Consider the following 18,469-nt stretch of genomic DNA (forward strand, 5'->3'; position numbering starts at 1 on the left):
CTGGGGTGGTTCGTGGACGTTGTTCCACAAACTGTCCCCTTCATCGGCAGGCCGCGGCAGGGCGCCGCAGGCGAGGCCAGGTCTAGTCGACACTCCCCTTCCCTGTCCGCTCCTTCACACACGCACGCGCGCGCGCGCGCGCACACACACACACACACACACACACACACACACACACACACAAGCCACGAAATGCACGCATGCAGACGCCCCCCGCTCGCCCGCAACGCCGCTCACGTGCGGAATTGTCCGAGCGAAGTTGCTTTGCTTTCGCACGGCCGTGTGTGTGGTTGGTACACTGCTAGTCGTAATGCAGCTGCACTGAAAAACCAAACGTGGTCCAGACCGCACCACTGGTGTGGTCAGATGGATGCCATTTTGACCACATCAGTTGGTGTGCTCTAGACCACGTTTGACGACGTATGGTGCGGTCTAGACCACGTTTGACGACGTATGGTGCGGTCTAGACCACACCAAACGGACCAAACGTGGTCTAGACCACACCAGCTGGTGTGGTCAAAATGGCATCCATTTGACCACACCAGTGGTGCGGTCTAGACCACGTTTGGTTTTTCAGTGTGGTGAAAGACCTAGGGAGAAGGGAGTTAAACGGGTGTGTGTGTGTGTTTTCTGTCCCTGAAGCAGTCGGATTACTGGTGACTAGTGACGCACCGAGGAGGTTTCACAGTGCAGGGCCCCACCCTGTCGTCGACGGCCTCGTGGATCCACCGCACCTGCCACCGCGCGGGGCTAATCACTCTGGGCGATCCCCGAGGCCCCGAGGACCGCGTCGTCCGTCCAAGAATATTGCGTCGCGTTCCCTCGGGTGCCGTTGCACAGTGGGCCAGAAGACCGGTGGAGGCGGCCAAAACTCTAGACGCGTTTTGAGCTCCAGAGTCACTACACAGGACCCGAACCGAACGTGTGACCCCACCAATGGATTCCTCGTTCGGAGAGCAAGCCATTGGTGGGGCCTCTCGTTCCGTTCGAGTCCCATTGAGCGACTCCGGAGCTCAAAACGAGTCGAGAATTTTGGCCGTCTCTGCCGGTTTCTGGCCCACTGTGCGTTGAGCCTCAGCCCGCGGGCCTCGGTGGCGCGGGCCGCCCGGCAGGAAGGCAACGCGAACGCACGCGTGCAGCGGGGTTGCCTATCCCGCGGCTGCACGGCGCGCTGCGCGCTGCGCCCGCCTGGCTGCCAGCTCTGGCGGCGGCGGGCTGCCGGCCTGTGGCGGCGAGTCAGCCAGTCAGCCGGCCAGTCAGTCAGTCCGTTAATTGGCGGCGCGCTGATGAAGACATCGGGGCGGCGCCCTGAATGGCGGCCCTGACGTGAATGGAGGCCGCCATGCCGTGCCGTGCCTCGCAGCGCAGCGATGAAACCATCAACTTCGATCAATCACCAAATCAAAACCGAAAACCCTCCCCCGCCCGTCGGCCGAGCGAAAGGGGCGCCGGGGGAGGGGGAGGGGGGGATTACATTAGAGAGACAATGGCGGGTGAGTGACGGTGGATGCTATAGACACCCCACTACAGACACACACACACACACACGCACACACAGGCCCAGCTTGCCAGCGCCGCTTAGCGAATAGTCCCACAAAAAGAAATGGTGGTGCACTGTATAGGGGGGAGAGTGGAGCGTCGCGTCGGGCGGCCCCCAAAAAAGCGGACCCGCGCGACGCGCCCGCGGCAGCGCGGCGCGATGCGTTCGGGCGTCGCTTCGCCCCGCCCCGCCCCGCCCCGCCACGCCATGCCCCGCGTCGCGACAGATAATGCCCGATGGAGGGCTGAAGCCGGCTGAAGCGGCTAAAACAGTCGCGCGGCTGCCACGCTTCCATTAGGGGGCATTGTGGCCCCGTCGCTCAGTCTCGGTCGCACCCGTGCGAGCGTCCCGCCGTGCCGGCCGTGCCGCGGCGGTGCGGTGCGGTGCGGGAGAGACGGTCTCCGTTCGGAGCGACAGGCCGCGCGGTGGCCGCGGCGGCGCTGCTTTGTCACGAGGCTCTTGTGGTGCGCCAGCGCTTCGTCGTCTGGAGCGAGGTCTGGAGGATCGGCGGCGTGCTGCGGTGCTGCGGCACTGCGAGTCCGAGGAGGCGGAGAAGGCCGAGTCGCACAGTGGGCCAGAAGACCGTTGAGGCGGCCAAAACTCTGGACGCGTTTTGAGCTCCAGTCGCTAAAATGGGAGTCGAACCGAGCGTGTGACCCCACCAATGGATTCCTCATTCGAAGAGCAATCCATTGGTGGGGTCACACGTTCAGATCGAGTCTCATTTAGCGACTCTGGAGCTCAAAACGCGTCTAGAGGTTTGGCCGCCTCACCGGTCTTCTGGCCCACTGTGAGTCGACGGAGACGGACGCGGCCCGTCGTTGACGCGACGCTGCTGCCGTTGGCTGCTTCATGCCTTGCCGGGGAAGCGTACCGCAGTATACTTACGGTGCAGCGGCGGTCGTAAGTCGCGAATGTCGCGTTATCGCGTCGCTGGAATGTAACGGGAGCGGCCGGAGCGGCCAGAGCGGCGGGGCGTGGGTGGCGCGCTGGTCTTATTTCCGCGGCATTTGCATTGTGTGATGTGTGTGTGTGTGTGTATGTGTGTGTGTGCGCGCATTCTCGTGGAAATGCCACATATTGGGAAAGACGGGCCGGATGAGGTAGTTGGGGGCAAAGGACGTACGGGGTGGAGGGGGTTGGGGAGGTGAGGGGGAAGGGGGAGGTCAAGTTCAACGGTGTACCACAGGCCCCGAGTGTGTTCCATTTGTACGTCACCGTTCTTGTACGTACTTTATTTTCGTTTGTCGATGAGTATCGATATTTCGCGCTGGGCCTGGTCCTTGTGCGTGTGTGTGTGTTTGTGTTTGTGTGTTCCGGGAACGTCTCTGCCTCGGCAATTTCGTGGCCCTCTTTATCCGAGGCCCGAGTTTGCACGGGCAGGCCCGGCCTCGGCCCGGCAGTCGGGGCAGTCGGGGGGTCAAATGAGAGTTTATTGGCGATTGCCGGTGGAAAATACACGCAGCGGATCGGTCGGATTGGGCGACACTTGCGATGCCACGGCCCGGCGCGGCCCGGCTCCGTGGTGGCACATATCCCACACCTCGGCCGTGCATAAATTGCTAAGTCCGGGAGCGGCGGGGAGGGGGAAGGGGCGCTGGTCCCGATCGAGACAGCCAGCCAGCAACATTGTTGCCCGAGCACGAGTCACCTCCTCCTGTCCTGTCGGCTTGCCCCCTGCCCCCCCCCCTTATTTTCCCCCAGCAGACCGATTCCAGCAATGCTTTCGTCGCCCTGTCTCTCTCGCACGTATGGTTCGCCGCCCCGGTCGCCCGACCGGGACCCGACAGATTTGTGCGTTGTTCTCTTCGGGCTTCAGGCTTCGCGCCTCCGAGAGCTGAAATCCTTGCGCCGCGCCACGCGGAACGCGTCATCGTTTGGCCGAACGACGAACCCGCGTCGGCAGCCAACAGCCCGTCTGCAAGAAGGCGGGGGATTGATTAGCTGCATTACAGTGCAGGGGGGATTTCGGGGACGGGGGAGACTGTGGGTCCGTTTGGCCCGGCAAAGTGAAGGAAGGTGTCCCAGCCCGGCCGGGCCCGGCCAGGGAGATTCCCCGTGGCAGCGCGCCAGCTGTGTTTAGGACCCTGCTGCGCTTGCTGAGATGCCGCGCCCCTGCGCCCCGCCGGCTGGACCCCCCAGGCTCTGTGTGTGTGTGAGTGTGTGTGTGTGTGTGTGTGTGCCACACGCCCAACCCAGCGCCTTCTGATTTAGCCCCGTTTGTTCACTTCCGTTGCCGATTCCGCCGCGAGGGGAACGGAATGGCAGAACCTCATTCCAAACGGATCAAAGAAGCTTTGTCAGGTCCAGCCGTTGTTCCCAAATGGTTTCTTACAGGCGAAATAGTGAAGATTAAATTAAGTGTTTCGTCAAATTAAATGTGGTGATCGTTTTTCTGGCCAGCACTGACGGTGTCCTTGTCTTCTGTTGCAGTCGTCCTGCTGGACACAACCCAAGAACCAACTTTAGAATGGACCAGGTTTCCCTACGGGCCCAACTCCGTGACGCCAGGGGTGAGTACATTTTGAAGACCCGGATGACCGCTTTGAGTGTGACTTCGCACGACTGATGATGATGATGACCCCCGAGAAAAAGTTGGAAAACCGAAAACCCTTGCAGCAGCGGCTCTCCATTCACGTTGGCTCGGCTCTCCGATGGGCGGCGCTGATTGGTGGTTTCGGCGGCCAGGAAAGGCCGAAGGGACGAACGACTTCCTCGCCAGAAACAATAATTCGAAGCGAACGGTACCGCACCGCCTCGCGCACCGCAGCACCGGGGCCGACCGGGGCACCGCAACGCAGCAGCACCTCCGCCGTTCCTTGCGGCCAACGAGAATTTCCGCCGGAAAGCGGGTGGAGTCGTCTCCTCTCTCTCGCGCCCCCTGGGTGCGCCCCATGAGTGCGAGAGAGACGGAGCGAGTGTGCTTGCAGCGCGTCCGTCGGAATGTGCGATGCGCCGGGGGCGAGACTCACCTGCTTCCAGGAAGGAACCAGGACGACCCTGCTGGGACCCGAGGACCCCTTGGAGGACCCTACGGGACCTTTCGGCGCCGTCGACGAAAGACTCGGAGGAAGCTCGGGATGATATAAAGCAGGATCGGCGAGCTGCCGCGCTTCGCTTGCTTCGCTCTGGACCGCCATAATCGGATAACCTCGCGGCGGGGCGGGCGGGTCGCATCGCCACCTTTATATTTCCTCCATAAAGCCTCGCGGCAAAAGGCTAAAGAGGGCACACGCGGGGACGCTGTGCCCCGCGTCCCGCTGCGTCTGCCTCTCTCGCCCGCACCCCCGCGCGGGACGCCCCCGATGACTACGAGAGAGACGCCGAAGCCGCGACGTCGTGCGGCGTCTTCGTCTCCATCCGCCATTTTCCGCCACGGTACAATAATTGTTGTTGGCGGCTCCGCCGCTCCGCCGCCTCGCCTCGCCCTGCCGTCCGATTGTGTTATTGGCGTCTGGAGTGCCGGAGTGCTTCCGGAGTGGCCGACGTCGTGCGGCTGGAGCCTCCAGCGTGCCTCCAGTGTGCCTCCGGACTGGAGTGCCCCTCCGTCCTCCGTCTCGCAGATACGTCCTCTCGCTCCTCCGCTTAATTGCGCGCTTCCCTCTCTCTCCCTCTCGGTTTGGGGTCATCGCTGTCGTCGCCATGCCGCCGTTGCGGCCGTTGCCGTTTCGCGGTTCCAGTTTTACGGACACCGAAGTGGGCCGTTCGGGCCGTGTCTGACGGCGACGCTCTCTCTCTCTCTCTCTCTCTCTCTCTCTCTCTCTCGCTCGCTCGCTCGCTCGCTCGCTTTGTGCGCGTGTGTCGGTCGGTAAATACACTGCGATGGGGCGAAATTCCCCCGGCTCGTGTGTCCGTCCGTCCGCGCGCTGCCTGCTGTTTGCCCAGCGACCCTGCCCGCGCATAAGCACAGCGAGGCACGGCGAAGCACCGCGCCGCCGCTTGTTCTCGTTTCGCCCGCGTTCGCAGCACCGCGGACGCCGCGTGAGTGCGAGAGAGACAGAGCGACGACAACGACTCTGGAAATCAGTCCGCATAGCCTCGCTGGAGTCTCCAGGAAGTGCGTGTTCGCGTTGCCGTCGGTCTCGGCGTTGGGGTTCGGTCAGGGCCGCGCCGGCCGCACTCTTGACGGTGTGGTGGCGTGCCGTCGGCGTGCCGGCGTCTCGCGTGCACGCGGCGCGTCACCAATACGCCAATATCGATGTAATTACAGGCGCCTCGAGCACGCGGCGCAGGCGGAGCCGAGGCGAGGCCTGCACGCTGGAAAAAGTCCAGCTTACCCGTTTCCGCCCGCCTCGGTGCAGCCGTCGCTCTGTCTCTCTCGCACCCTGGCGGTAAGCCCTGGGAGTGCGACGGAGATGGAGCGTGCGTCCGCTGCAGCAGGGAGAGCAGCGGGGCGTCGCCTTGGCGTCGCCTTGGCGTCGCCTTGGCGGCGGCGACCCCGGCGCACTCGCTATCTCTCCGCCATCGCGCCGAGCCACTGCGGGAGTACCTACGGGACTATCGGCAAAAGTGCACGGGTGGCAACATAAAAAAGGGCCGAAAAAAAGAAGGCAGAAGTGCGAGTTCCGGCGGTGCGAGTCGAACCCGCTCCGCGCGCACTCTTATCGCTGGAGCCATTATTGCAGCGGCAGTCCGAATCTACTCGCCGCGCTCGCGTTACGCCGCGCCCAGCTTATTCTCAATGTATTTCATTCTTTTTCCCGGCCATTAGTTTGCCGCGGGTGTTTCGCACCTGCCAACACAATGGATGACGTCACGGCCACGGGGTGGGTGCAGGTTGGCCGTATGGGGTATCCACATGCAACCGCGTGCTGTACCGCCCCGCCCCGCCCCGCGCCAATCCCGTTGTCCAGCTCGCAGGCCCGCCCGTCCAGGACTACGGGATTGCGTGTGGATTACCTGGGGGATTACCTCAGAGCGATGGTGGTTGTGGTGTGTGTGTGTTGTGTTTTGCGTGTTTCCAGCCAGGCCGCTTGCTGGAGGGCGGTGCTGGGCGGTGCTGGGGTCCGCTTTGTCCAGGCAGGACTAGGACCCTCTCCTCGGTGTGGACCGCTGTGTCAGCGCAGCGCTCTGTGGCCCCGTGCACTTTTTGAGCTGGCCCAGCCTTGCCAGACCTTGCCCCAGCCGTGCCGCCCGGCCCGGATTCTGAACGGCTGATTGGAGCCAAAGCAGCCGAGCTGCCCATCCAGGCCATTGGGTCGGACGATGTCTTCCGTGTCACTCGGGCCGCCCTGGCCGCCCCGCCTGCTCGTCGTGCTCGTTGGGCTTGGCCAGGCTCGGCAGGGCGTGGCGACGCGATGCCCAGTCAGTCATGCACAGGCGCCGGGCGGTCGGCCGGGCTGCCTCCGAGGCGCGGCGCCGTCCGCACCTGGCCGAACATCGGCGTCCCCGTGAGGACGGCGACGTCCCCCGCTTCGGACGCCACCGCGCTGCCCGGCGCTGCCGATGGCCGAAGATCGGCGAGGTGCGGTTCGTTGCGGGCCCGTCAGGTGGTGTCGGGTTGCGAGGGGAACATGGCTTGGCAAGCATTTGCCCCACCGGTGCCGTCGCGCGCCTTGCCGCAGGGCGTCCCGTGCGTCCCTCCCTTATTCTCGTGTGGAAAACTAAACGAAGACGTCGCCGGGATTTTTATCTATTTTTATGTTGTTGTTGTTGGACCGTTGCACCAGCCGAATTCTCACACATGGCTGGACGCTGCGTGCACCTCGTCTGGATCCCTCCCTCTCCCTCCCGCTCCCTCTCTATCTCTCTCTTTCTCTTTCTCTCCCTTCCCCTCACTCGTAAAGAGGGGCTGATGAACTAGACTCTGTATGGGTTATTAAGACCCCCGGCCCGTTTTAGGGGCCGTTTTATGAAGGCCGTTAAAACTGTACGGCGCGGGAAGAAGGAAAAAGAAGGGGCATTTATTATTCTTACGCCCCGCGGGCCGCAGGACGCCGCAGGAAGAGATAGGGAAGAGGAGGAAGGAGAGGAAGAAGACGAGGAGGAGGATGCGGTTTCCGCACGCACAGCAGCAGCGCGGTCTTGGCGGGGGCGGGACATTAAATATTAGTCGCATAAATTAGTGGTGGAGGGAAGTCCCCCCTGCAGGCTATGATTCCGCGTGCAGTCGTTTCGTCGCTCTGTCTCTCTCTCTCTCTCGCACGCGAGTGCGATAGAGGCAGACTGCTGGCCGCGACGGCGCGGTGTCCGCTGGAATCTGGTGTGGAAACTCCAGTCGACGGGGAGGTGAACCTGAACTCCGGCTGGACCGCAGTCTCGCCGGTGTGGGACGCCCGCCACCTGCAGCTGTCCCCGCGGGGCGGAGGTCCAGACGCGGCGCGCCGCGGCCACACTGCAGGGGGTGAAGGCGTCGGGGAGGTAGAGGGGCGGGGGCGGTACTCTCCAGTCCGCGGGCAGGAAAGCGCGAGTCGCTTTATTGGCCGGCTCGGCCGGGACGCCTCGACGTCCAAGTCGCCCCTTTTGGCGGCCGGCGCGGCCGGCGGCGTTGGAAAGCCGCATTGTTGACGGCCAGGTGCCGCGCTGCCGCCGGGCCGCGGCCGCGTCGTGGCGGTCCGGCCCGATAAGCATCGCCGGCCTGCCTTTCTGGAGCGGAGAGCGAACGGCTTGACCCCTGGCGTCGCCTGGCGGCCCTCGGCTCGGCGGACCTGGCCGTCGTGGAGGCAGTCCGTCGCCGTCACTCTGGACTCCGGCGACGTCGCCTCGTCCGACGGACACGAGCCGTCCTATCGTTATCCCATCACGGCGGCGCGGCGGCCCAGCCTGCCGAACTGCCGTCCTTATTTCGTCGCTCTGTCTCTCTCGCGCCGAGGCGACGCCCGGCGAGTGCGAGGGAGACAGAGCGGCGAGGCGACCCTTCGGCAGCAGCCTGCCGGGCCGGCGCCGGCCGCGCGGCACAATGGATGGGGATAGTACTTTCTCTGCGCGTCGCTTTGACGGACAGGTGGCGGCCGTCGTGCAGTGCAGTGCGGTGCAGCGCGGTGCAGCGCGAGGGCCGTCGCGGCGACCAGCGCCTCGACGCTCCGCCCCGCCCCGCCCCGCCCCGCCCCGCCCGCCCGCCCCGGCCCCGCCCGGGTCGCGCGGGCCTGATCTCGCCGGTGGCGGCGCCACTTTTATTGGCAGAGCGCTGGCCGCTGGCGCTACACTATGGGGCCCGGCCCGCGATGCAGTCGCGGGCTTCACGGGTCGGTGCCCGCGGCGAGGGTGGCCCGTCTGTGGGAGGCGGGGGCACACTGCCACTTTCGCCTCGTCCTCGGCGGGCCTGGCCGGCCTGGCCCCAGGCTGGGACTCTGCCGGGGCCCACCACGTCCTCCCGGCCAGGTGGGTGACAGCCGGGGCGGTCAGGCGGCACGGCACGGCACGGCACGGCACGGCACGGCACGGCACGGCTGGGGTCGGCGTGCGCTTTCTAGCGGCCAGCTAATTTTGTTGTTGTTTGTTTGTTTGCTCCTTGCTGCCGGACGCGTCATGTGTGTGTGTGTGAGTGTGCGCGCCGCCGGGAGGAAAAGCGATAAAGTGGGCAGGCGTCTGCCTTATTGACGAAGTCGCGTACAGTGGGGTGGGGCAGCGCTGCGCTGCAGGGGGCGCTTCTCGCCGATTGGACACCGTCGGCCGGATGGTCAGTCCAGGGCCGGGTCCTGGCCGCCAGGCCTTGCGCCAGGCCGCCCCTGGCGTCTGGCCACATAAACTTGTTTGCCTTATGCCTGCCCTGTAAACTGGGCCTGGCGTGGCCTGGCGTGGCCTGGCGTGGCCTGGCCCCCGCAGCCGCCCGGACGGCGATGCAACCCGCGCTGGCTAGCTAGGCCCTTGCCTCCTCCACCATAAAGCAGAGCGGACGGCGCTCCAGTTGGAGGCGTGATGGACCTGCCTCCGCCCCGACGACCTCCACCGTCACGACCAGGAGCGGCGCGGAGCGGCACAGAGCGGCGCGCGGCGTTTGAATGCCGTTTACGGTCCGCGCGCCTCGCCCCGCCTCGCCTCGCCCCGCCATCGCCATGCCTTGTCGTTGGAGGCAGGCTGGGCAGGGCAGGCTGGGCAGGCGTAGGATATAGGCCCCGAAGAGCTTTCCCCTCTCTATAGTTTTGAGTCTGCTCAGCGGCGCCCTGTCACTCTGCGTCGCCCTGCGCGGGGCTTCGCTCCGAACGACGGGGACACGACGCGCGCACTTCAGACGCACACACACACACGCCGTCGTGGGAAGTTGCACCGTAAAACGCCGCCTCCCCGCGCAGCTCCGCCCGGCTCCGCGTCGCGACGCGTTTTACGAGGCGAAGGGGTGGTCTGTGTGTGGCCCGGCTGGGGTTGTTTGGCCATTGTCGGACACGCGCGTCAGCGTCGCGTGATGCGCACGCACGCCGCACGCACCTGCTGTAAAGTCGGCGAACGGCCGTCAGAGAGCTGTGATGCTTGCTGGCGGAGTCCTCTGCTTTTCTAGTGGCGCCTGCACGAGTTGATGAAGTCTTGTATCGACTGGGCTGGGCTGGCCGCGCTCCCCTGGCTCCGAGACCGACTCCGAGACTCCGTGCGTCGAGAGTCGAGGGGAGAGCACACAGCGAGAGAGCCTTTTCCTGCCTCTCTCTCTGTCTCTCTCACACTCACACACAGAGGGGACGGTAAGCACATACACAAGCCTTCCGTCATTTCTTCTGGGTCGTTATCGGCGCACGGGGCGAGCGGCTCGCTAGTGGAGGAAGCGACAGCGCGGCTTGTGTGTGTGTGTGTGAATGTGTGTGAATGTGTGTGCGCTATTGGCGAGCCAGGGGCCGGAAGAGTTGCCTCCCGAGTTTAGCTCTGCCTTTACGGGACGGTTCCCTGAAACGACTCGTACGTATCGACTCGACGCGCGGCGTGTAAAAAGTTCAGGTGTAGTCACAAGAAACACAATTTTATGGGAGGGAACGAATTGATCGACTTTTTAACGTGGCGGAACACGGGGGAATGCTTTCCCGCCATTTCCCTGGGTTTTCCGGCCCGCTGGAGGCTCCAGCCAGGCTCCAGCCAGGCTCCAGCCACTCGGCCTGGAAGAAAGGAGGAGGACGAGCGGACCGCGGCGGCGCGGCGTGTCTCTTTCTCCGAGCCCTTCCCTCTGGAGCGCGTCAAATTGGGAGTAAAGTCGATCCGCGCTGTCAGTCGGGCAGGCCCGGCAGGCCCGGCAGGCGGGGGGAAGGGGAAGGGGGTGATGCCACAGGTGAGAGCTCGCGTGCGGCGTGATGGAGGACGCGTCGGGGCGCTGTCACCGCGCGAGGGGTCCCCTCTGGTCCCCGCCGTGGAGGCATGGACGTGGAGGCCGTCGAGGAGGGCTTGAAGCTCCACGACGTCGGTGGCGCGCGGCGCGCGGCGGCAGGCAGTCGCACCGGGCGGCGCCACGGCCTCGCTCTGCGGCCCTTCGGCGTCGAGGCGGCGCGGTGTTGCCGTGCCACTGAGCGGTACCTGGCCGGGCACCTCGACGGGCACCTCGACGGGTACCTCGGCAACGCAGCAGTGCAGCAGCCCGCCGCCACCGCACTGCCACCGCCACCGCAACGCCCAGCAGCAGGCCCGGCAGGCCCGGCAGGCCGCCCCGCCGTTCCCAGGGCCATTTAAATCGGCCGACGGTCAGTCCGCCGTGTTGCCTTCGCTGTTTTCTGCTTTTTATTTGCGGCGTGGCGGCGCGGCCGAGTCCCGAGTCGTTGACGCGCCGCGCGAGGGGATCGATGGGCTGTCTTCGTCATTAAATGAAGAGGGCTTCCTCTTTTCCGGCGGCTCTACTCCATGCACGCGCGCGCATGTGTGTGTGTGTGTGTGTGTGTGTGTGTGTGTGTGTGTGTGTGTGCATGTGCATGTGATCGATCACGCTCTGCGATGAGGGCGAACAGTGTTTGAGCATCGAGTCTAACAGCGTGGGCGACACGTATTACGTCCGCGGTTCGACCTCCACACGCCACACACGACACGACGGGGCGACGCGACGACGCTTCGCGGTGCACTTTCGGCGAGAACGGAAGTAAAACTGACGTTCCGAACTGGAGAGAGAAGGAGAGAGGGAGAGTGAGCGGTACCGGCAGGTTGGCCTGACTACTGACTTTCCGCCAATTTCCATCCCCGGGGTGATTCACGGTGCCGATTTTCCCTCTCCCCCTCCCTCCTCCCCCCGGCCGCGCTGCCGCGAGATTTATTGGTTCTTCCGGGGCGACTTGATGAAAACGTCAAAGTTTGCGACGAGATCCGCGAGCAACCCCCCCCCCCCTCAATTTATGGCGGCAGTGGACGGTCTCATTGGCGTGGCCGCGGCGCGAATTTGTCATGCATTTTTCATCAGAGTGACGGAGGAGCGGGCGGCCGAAAGCCCCGCGTGCTGCGCGGTGCTGCGCGCACCGGACACGAATAGCCGCACCGAAAATTGCCCCCCCCCCCAGCAGATTGCATGCGGTCGAGTGGCGCGCGCTGTCCGCCCACATGCGCGTCGTCTGGCAGGCTGGCGCGCCGCGCCTCACAGAGTCGCATCTATCTCGCGTGTGGGAGGGGTGTCGTGTTTTGAAGCTCGTCCAAAGTGCCCGGTCCGCTGGTGGTCGTTTCCGCGTGCATGCCCGCCCAGGCCCCGCCCAGGCCCCGCCCAGGACTGCGGGATTGCCCGGCCCGGAAAAAAGGACCCCTGTTTATGGAGTCCCCTGGAAAGGAAGGGGTTGTTGTTCTTTGGCGGGCCGCGGGCCATGCCTCATCGCCAACTTGGCCGGCGACACTTTCGCCCACTTCGGCTTGTCCAAGTTCCAAAGGGTTCCCGCCGGTTCCCGCGCCCCGCGTGCTGTTGTTGGCCAAGGTCGGCGTCGGCGTGGCACGGTGTAGTCGCCGCCGCCGCCAAGTTTGAGTCGGTGTGAGTACCGGCGGCGCCGCCGGGGGGCAACTCTACCTGCCCGCGGCCCCCGCGGCCCTGCGGCGAGGAGAGTGGGCTGCTTGACGTTGAGGGCGGCGGTCGCGACACGCACTCGGCGGGTTGATAGGGGTGCCATCCGCGTCGGCGGCGTGGTGGCGTCACATCGGCCGGGGAAGGGTTGCCGCGTCGCAGGGCGGCGCAAGTTTGGGGCTGATGGCAGTCTTGTTGGTGTTGGCGAGGGACGGCCACTCTGCTGCCGCGCTGCCGCCGCTGGGAGTGCCGCAATGCCCGGCCGAAAGAAAGCAAGACTCCGCCGACGACGCCGGATGCGATGACTTCCGCCGAAACGCCATTCCTTTTTGTCTCCGCCTGCTCGTGTATCCGCCCGGCCTGCCCGCCTTTGGCATGAGATGCTGCTGCGCGCTGATTTGATTTCCAAAGTTGGCGTGGCGGGGCGGGGCGTGGCGGGGTAGGGCGCGCGGACGGGCCTAACAAACGTCAGCAAAGAGGCTTCTGCCCGCGCGGATTTGTTTCTGCAAACTTTCCCGTTGTTGTGTTTTTCTCCCTTATGCCCATCTGCTGCCTGCCGTTGGCCTGCCGCCACCGCCGCCTGTGTCGTCGACTCGTCGCGTTGTTGAACGGGTGGACAACTTTGAGGAAGTTAATCTGGAGGGGAGGGGGAGGCACAGCCCGATAATGCGCTAGGTGGGCCAGACAAGTGCCCCGGGCCGCCCAGGCTGCCCAGCGGCCCAGTCTGCTTCGTCGCTCTGTCTCTCTCGCACTCATGGCTCGTCCCGTGTATGTGCGAGAGAGACAGAGCGACGTCGACGACTCTCGGAATCAGTGTCTGCAGGCCCCGAAGACCCTCACCTCGTCGGCGACCCTCCCGGACTCGCTTCCCCCATGGAACACAATCTCCGTCTTGGGCTTTGTCTTGCTGCCCGTGCAGCCCTTTCCCCGTCCGTGCGTGCGCGCGTGTGTGCGTGTGTGTGTGTGTGTGTGTGTGTGTGCGTGTGTGCGTGTTCCGCCCGGCAAACTCATGATCGCGAGGGCATGTTTAGTTAGGGTTGTTTAGGCTCACGAGCCTGTTTGTTCCCGACCGTGCTGCTGGGCCCATTCCGCTGGACCCATTCTGCTCTGTTCGTCCTCCCGCCGCGGCGCGCCGACCCGGCGGCCCGGTTCGTGGTGGTGGTGGTCCGCCTGGCGCACGGAGCGAACGCCCGTGACGGCCATGTCGGCGTGCGTTTGCGTGTGAGTGTGTGTGCGCTGCCTCGTTAGCAGGCCGATGCGGGTGGTGGGCGTGCATTCGCTCCTCAAAACAAGCTCCGCTGGTCGTGGGTTCGCGTCCCCGTTGTCCGACCACGACCGCGTCGTCGTCCTCCTCCATCATCCGCGCTGTCGCGCTGTCGCGCTGTCGCCCTGGCGGACGACGAGGTGGCCGTCGACGAGGTGGCCGTCGACGAGGTGGCCGTCGACGAGGTGGCCGTCGACGAGGTGGCCGTCGACGCGTGCCGCGGGCGTCCGCGGACTTGCTAGGGCCGCTTATTGGCACGAGGGCCGCCTCGCCGGCACGCAAGCAGCAGACTGATTCCGAGAGTCGTTTTCGTCGCTCTGTCTCTCCCGCCCCTGCACGGGACGCCCCACGAGTGCGAGAGAGACAGAACGATCAAAGCCACTCTCGGAATCAGTCTGCAGGCCGAAAAGGGGCGAGGTCGGGTGCTCCCACACTTCCCACAGCCCTGCAGAGCGAAGAGTCGTCATCAGGTTGCAAATGATTGCACTGTATTTTCCGGGCTGCGCTGGCGATGACGCTGTGTGGGGGGACGGTGGCGCGGTGATAGAAACGAAAGCGGATATAGAAAAGGGCGATAGAATAAGAGAGAGCGCTAAAACCACTATACAGTACTAGATCGTGACCAGCGCGTTGCCTGCCCTGCCTGCCCCACCCCCTGTCTTTCCCGTGAGCGCGCCACGATAGCGGACGCACACACACACACGCACACACACACACGCACACACACGGGCCCGCGTGCGGTCCGCGTGTCACCCGGAGCGATGGTATCTGCCGGGCGTCCTCCATCACTGCCAGCGTGGTGGCCGCGGCCGCGCAAGCACGCACTTACGGCATGTCGGCAAATAAAGTAAACCGGCGGTGTCCGTCGGTCCGTCGCCCCGTCCGTCCGTCCTGGTCCGTCCGTCCGCCCGCACCGGGCCCGGCGTGTCGCGGACTGCAATAATGTGGAAATTAATAATATTAGCGGGCCTGTTCTTTGGTCTAGGCCGCCCTAGACTCTTGATGACGGCCCGGTCCGGCGCGCGGAGGAGGCGGCGGTGGCGGCGCGGAATGTAGTTCATGACGGCGGCGGGGGCGCGGGGCGCGCGGGGCGGGGTGCGGTGTTATTTCGCGTGTCGGCTGCTAGTGGAATTTCAATTACTGTTTTGCCGACCGAAAAACGGGCCGGGCGCGCCCGCCGGCCGTCCCGCCCGTTTGTTGGGCCGAGTTGCCGCCGCCGCGCCGCCGCGCCGCCAGGGCTGCAGGGGATGGCCGTGCGGCGCCGTGCGGCCGGGTCTTTGGACCGCGCGCGGGGCAAGTCATTAAAATGGGGGAGAATTTGCCGTTTTGCACCACTTTGAGCTGCCGCGCCGTGTCGTGCCGAGCCGCTTTGTCGCCGCGGCCAAACAGTGCGCCATCCAGCCGTCCGGGCAAAGCCACGGCGCTGCCGCCACGCCGCGGCGCCCCGAGGGAACGGCGCCTCACCTGGTAATTCGCGGCCCAATTTGAGGCATTAGCGCGCTGCCTGGCGGCCTGCCTGCCGCTGCCTCCACTGCCTCCACGCCGCCGGGGAGGGGGTGGCGGGTCACGACACGGAGTGGCACCGCGCGGCGCGCCGCAGATTTTACGCCGCGGAGATTGTACTACCTCGACGGGGAGGCGGAGCACAGTGGGCCAGAAGACCGGTGGAGGCAGGCAAAAACTCCAGACGCGTTTTGAGTTCCAGAGTCGCTAAATGGGACTCGAGCGGAGCGTGTGACCCCACCAATGGATTCCTCGTTCGGAGAGCAATCCATTGGTGGGGTCACACGTTCGGTTCGAGTCCCATTTAGCGACTCCGGAGCTCAAAACGCGTCTAGAGTTCTGTCCGCCCCCTCCGGTCCTCTGGCCCACTGTGCGGAGAAACGGGTAATGACAGTCTGAGCGCCTCGTCGCCAAATATCGTTCCAATCCGGGAAGGCCTGCTGCAGGCCGATCTTGAATGCCGTCGCTCTGTCTCGCTCGCACTCGTGGCGCGTCCACGCCGTGCCGTGTGGTTGCGAGAGAGACAGAGCGGCCCGGCCGGGTGGCGGCAGCGCAGCAGCGGGCGAGGATAATGGGGAATGATGCCGTCCCGTCCCTCGGCCGCCTCGGCCTTCCGCGACAAGCGGAATGCGTAATGGATGTGTTGAGCCCCATGAAGGCCGTGATGGCCATGATGCATGTGTTCGATTGGGCGGCGCAATCCGGTCCGACCTGCCGGGGCTGTGGGGGCCGGGGCTGTGGGGGCACTATCGAAGGGGCGAATCCCTCATCTGCATGTCACGCGCGACGTGCACATGCACGGGGTGATCTCGGAGGGGGGGGGGTCGCCATGGCACCCCTCTCTCTCCCTCTGCGACGCGGAGCTGGCCGGTGCCGTGCCGTATTGGCTTTGCACCGTTTCACCGTGCTACACGCCGGCCGGCCTGCAATCACGGAGGCATGTAAACTAGGCAGCCCGTCACGTCTCCTCTCTCTCTCTCTCTCTCTCTCTCTCTCTCTCTCTCTCTCTCTCTCTCTCTCTCTCTCTCTCTCTCTCTCTCTCTCTCTCTCTCTCTCTCTCTCTCTCTCTCTCTCTCTGTACACAAATTATTCCGTATTATCTTGCAGCCGCTTTTTATTTAGGGGCTGCAGAAGTCTCTTCCCATTTTGTTTTCCTGTCATTTTTTTTCTAAAGTTATTTGTTTATTTATTTTTTTGGTGCTGACACTCATGCGGGGCGGAGGCGCTTCATTATATTTCGCTGCCGCGGCCCGCATCGCCACGGCCCGGGGCCTGGGGCCGGGCCTGGGGCCGGGCCTGGGGCCTCCAGGGGCTGCGGGGCGTGAATGCACTCTCACCGCGACTCGCACATCCAGCTTCCAGTGGGTCACAATGACGTCACAACGTCACAACAAGTCCCCGCGAAACGACACACAAAACGTTAAAATGTCTCCGCTCTGAAAAGTGCGCGAAAATGTATGTCGCTCCGGAGGTGCGCGAGGTTCTCGCCTCCGCTTGTGTGTGTGTGTGTGTGTGTGTGAGTGTGTGGTTGCCGTGGCAACGCGGCCACAAGTGCATCGCGTGAACCGGGCGCATGTGCTGCCGCTGCTCCGGGGCCCGGGGCGGAGGCGGTCCTGCAGCTCGACTCCGAACAGAGCCCTCGTCGCTCTGTCTCTCTCGCACTCACGGGGCGTCGCGTCGGGGTGCGAGAGAGACAGAGCGACAATAGCACTGCGAGAGACCAGGGAACGGGCATGTGCGCCTAGGCGGCGAGGCGGAGGCGAGGCGCCCGCCCTGTGTGGCGCCCTGTGGCTCGGCCGCTCAGTGTTCCGCCGTGCTCCCAGGGGTGCCATATTCGACGCACAGGGGTTGGGACAAGATATCGCTTCTGGCCGCCACTATGGCTTGCCGGGCTTGCCTCGGACTCTAGGGACACGCAGGGCTCGACGCAGGGCCACTGTAGGGCCACCCGCGAGCAGGCCAAGACCCTGCGCCGCCTCCCCACCCGCACAGGTTGCGGCTACGGCCCGATTCCGAGTCGTTCTCTCTCTGTCTCGCACCTAAGCGGGACGCCCCATGAGTGCGAGAGAGACAGAGCGACGAAAACGACTCGCGGAATGAGTCCGCAGGCCCGGACCGCGGGGCCTTCCCTTCATTGTTATGGCAATCTGGAGCTGGAGCGCCGCGGGGCCGCGGCAGCAGCGCGCAGGCAGCGCGGCCGGCCCCGCCGCCTCGCAACAGATGTATGGCTAATGGCTCGAGTTCAGGAACTGGAAGGCGTTATGCCCGTGTGCATGGGAACGAACATGTCTGTTGTGTTTCGGCAAAGCGCGGCAGCGCGGCCAAAGTCTCACGCGGGAGTTTCTACGCAGTCCGCAGCCTGGCGGAGGGGGAGGGGGAGGGGGCACTTCGGCGAGGAGGTGGTGGTTCTCGCTCGGACGGCGCCGCTGCCCACCATTTGGCATGATTCCCCCGGCCGGCTGATTCCTCGCGCAGCGTCGCGCTGTCTCTCTCGCTCCCCAGCGGAACGCCCCGCGAGTGCGAGAGAGACAGCGACGGCGCGCCGCTCATCCTTTGACCACCCTCGACCCTCCGCAGCCAGCAGCCTCCCCGTCGGCAGACTGATGCCGAGGGTCGTTTTCTTCGCCCTGTCTCTCTCGCACCCGTTAGGGACGCCCCACGAGTGCGAGGGAGACAGAGCGACGAACGCGGCTCTCGGAATCGTCCGTCTGGGCCAGTTAGAGACCGCAGGCGCAGCATGGCCACGCCGAGGAGGGGAAGCTGGCTAGCGCCGCGGCCGCGGTCCCCGGTGGGCCCTGGCGTACAAGCCCGCCCTGGTGGGCAGGGCCCCATATGCGACAATGCTGGCTGCGCGCGGCGGGTCGGGTTGGGGGCCGGGTTGTCGGGTCGAGGCGGGGTGTCAACTCTAACAGACACTAGGGGTGCCGCCCCGCCCCGCCCCGCCTCGCTCTGCCACCGCTGTTCCGCACAATGGAGCGGCAGAGACAGGCTGTATAAACAGCTGGTAAATCATTGGCGTCGATGGGGCACTTGGCGAGGCTGTGTGGCACACTGTGTGGCGGGGATGCGATGCAACCCTTCGCAGTGCAGCGCCCTTCGGAATGGCGAATGGCGCCGCCCTGCGCTTTCGTCGCTCTGTCTCTCTCGCACGCTTACGGGCCGCTGCATGAGTGCGAGAGAGACAGCGCGCCGCCCCGCGTGTGTCGTGCTGGCGGACCGCAATGGCTGCAGCGGTAACTCTCCTCCTTCTTTGCCCGTCACCCCTTCCACGAGAGAGAGAGAG

The 18,469-nt window shown here is 64.9% G+C and overlaps 1 protein-coding gene across 1 annotated transcript in view; it reads left to right on the forward strand.

The window, feature by feature from the left end:
* The window catches only part of LOC117643978 (ephrin type-A receptor 4-A), a 139,980-nt gene that overhangs the window by 57,280 nt on the left and 64,231 nt on the right, over window positions 1-18,469 (forward strand). The window contains exon 3 of the mRNA XM_034383164.1: window positions 3,974-4,053. Coding sequence (XP_034239055.1) covers window positions 3,974-4,053 — 80 coding nt within the window. The remainder of the gene's footprint in view (window positions 1-3,973; window positions 4,054-18,469) is intronic.

This window comes from Thrips palmi, unplaced genomic scaffold (genome assembly GCF_012932325.1).
Source record: "Thrips palmi isolate BJ-2018 unplaced genomic scaffold, TpBJ-2018v1 HiC_scaffold_17, whole genome shotgun sequence".
NCBI classification, from domain to species: domain Eukaryota; kingdom Metazoa; phylum Arthropoda; class Insecta; order Thysanoptera; family Thripidae; genus Thrips; species Thrips palmi.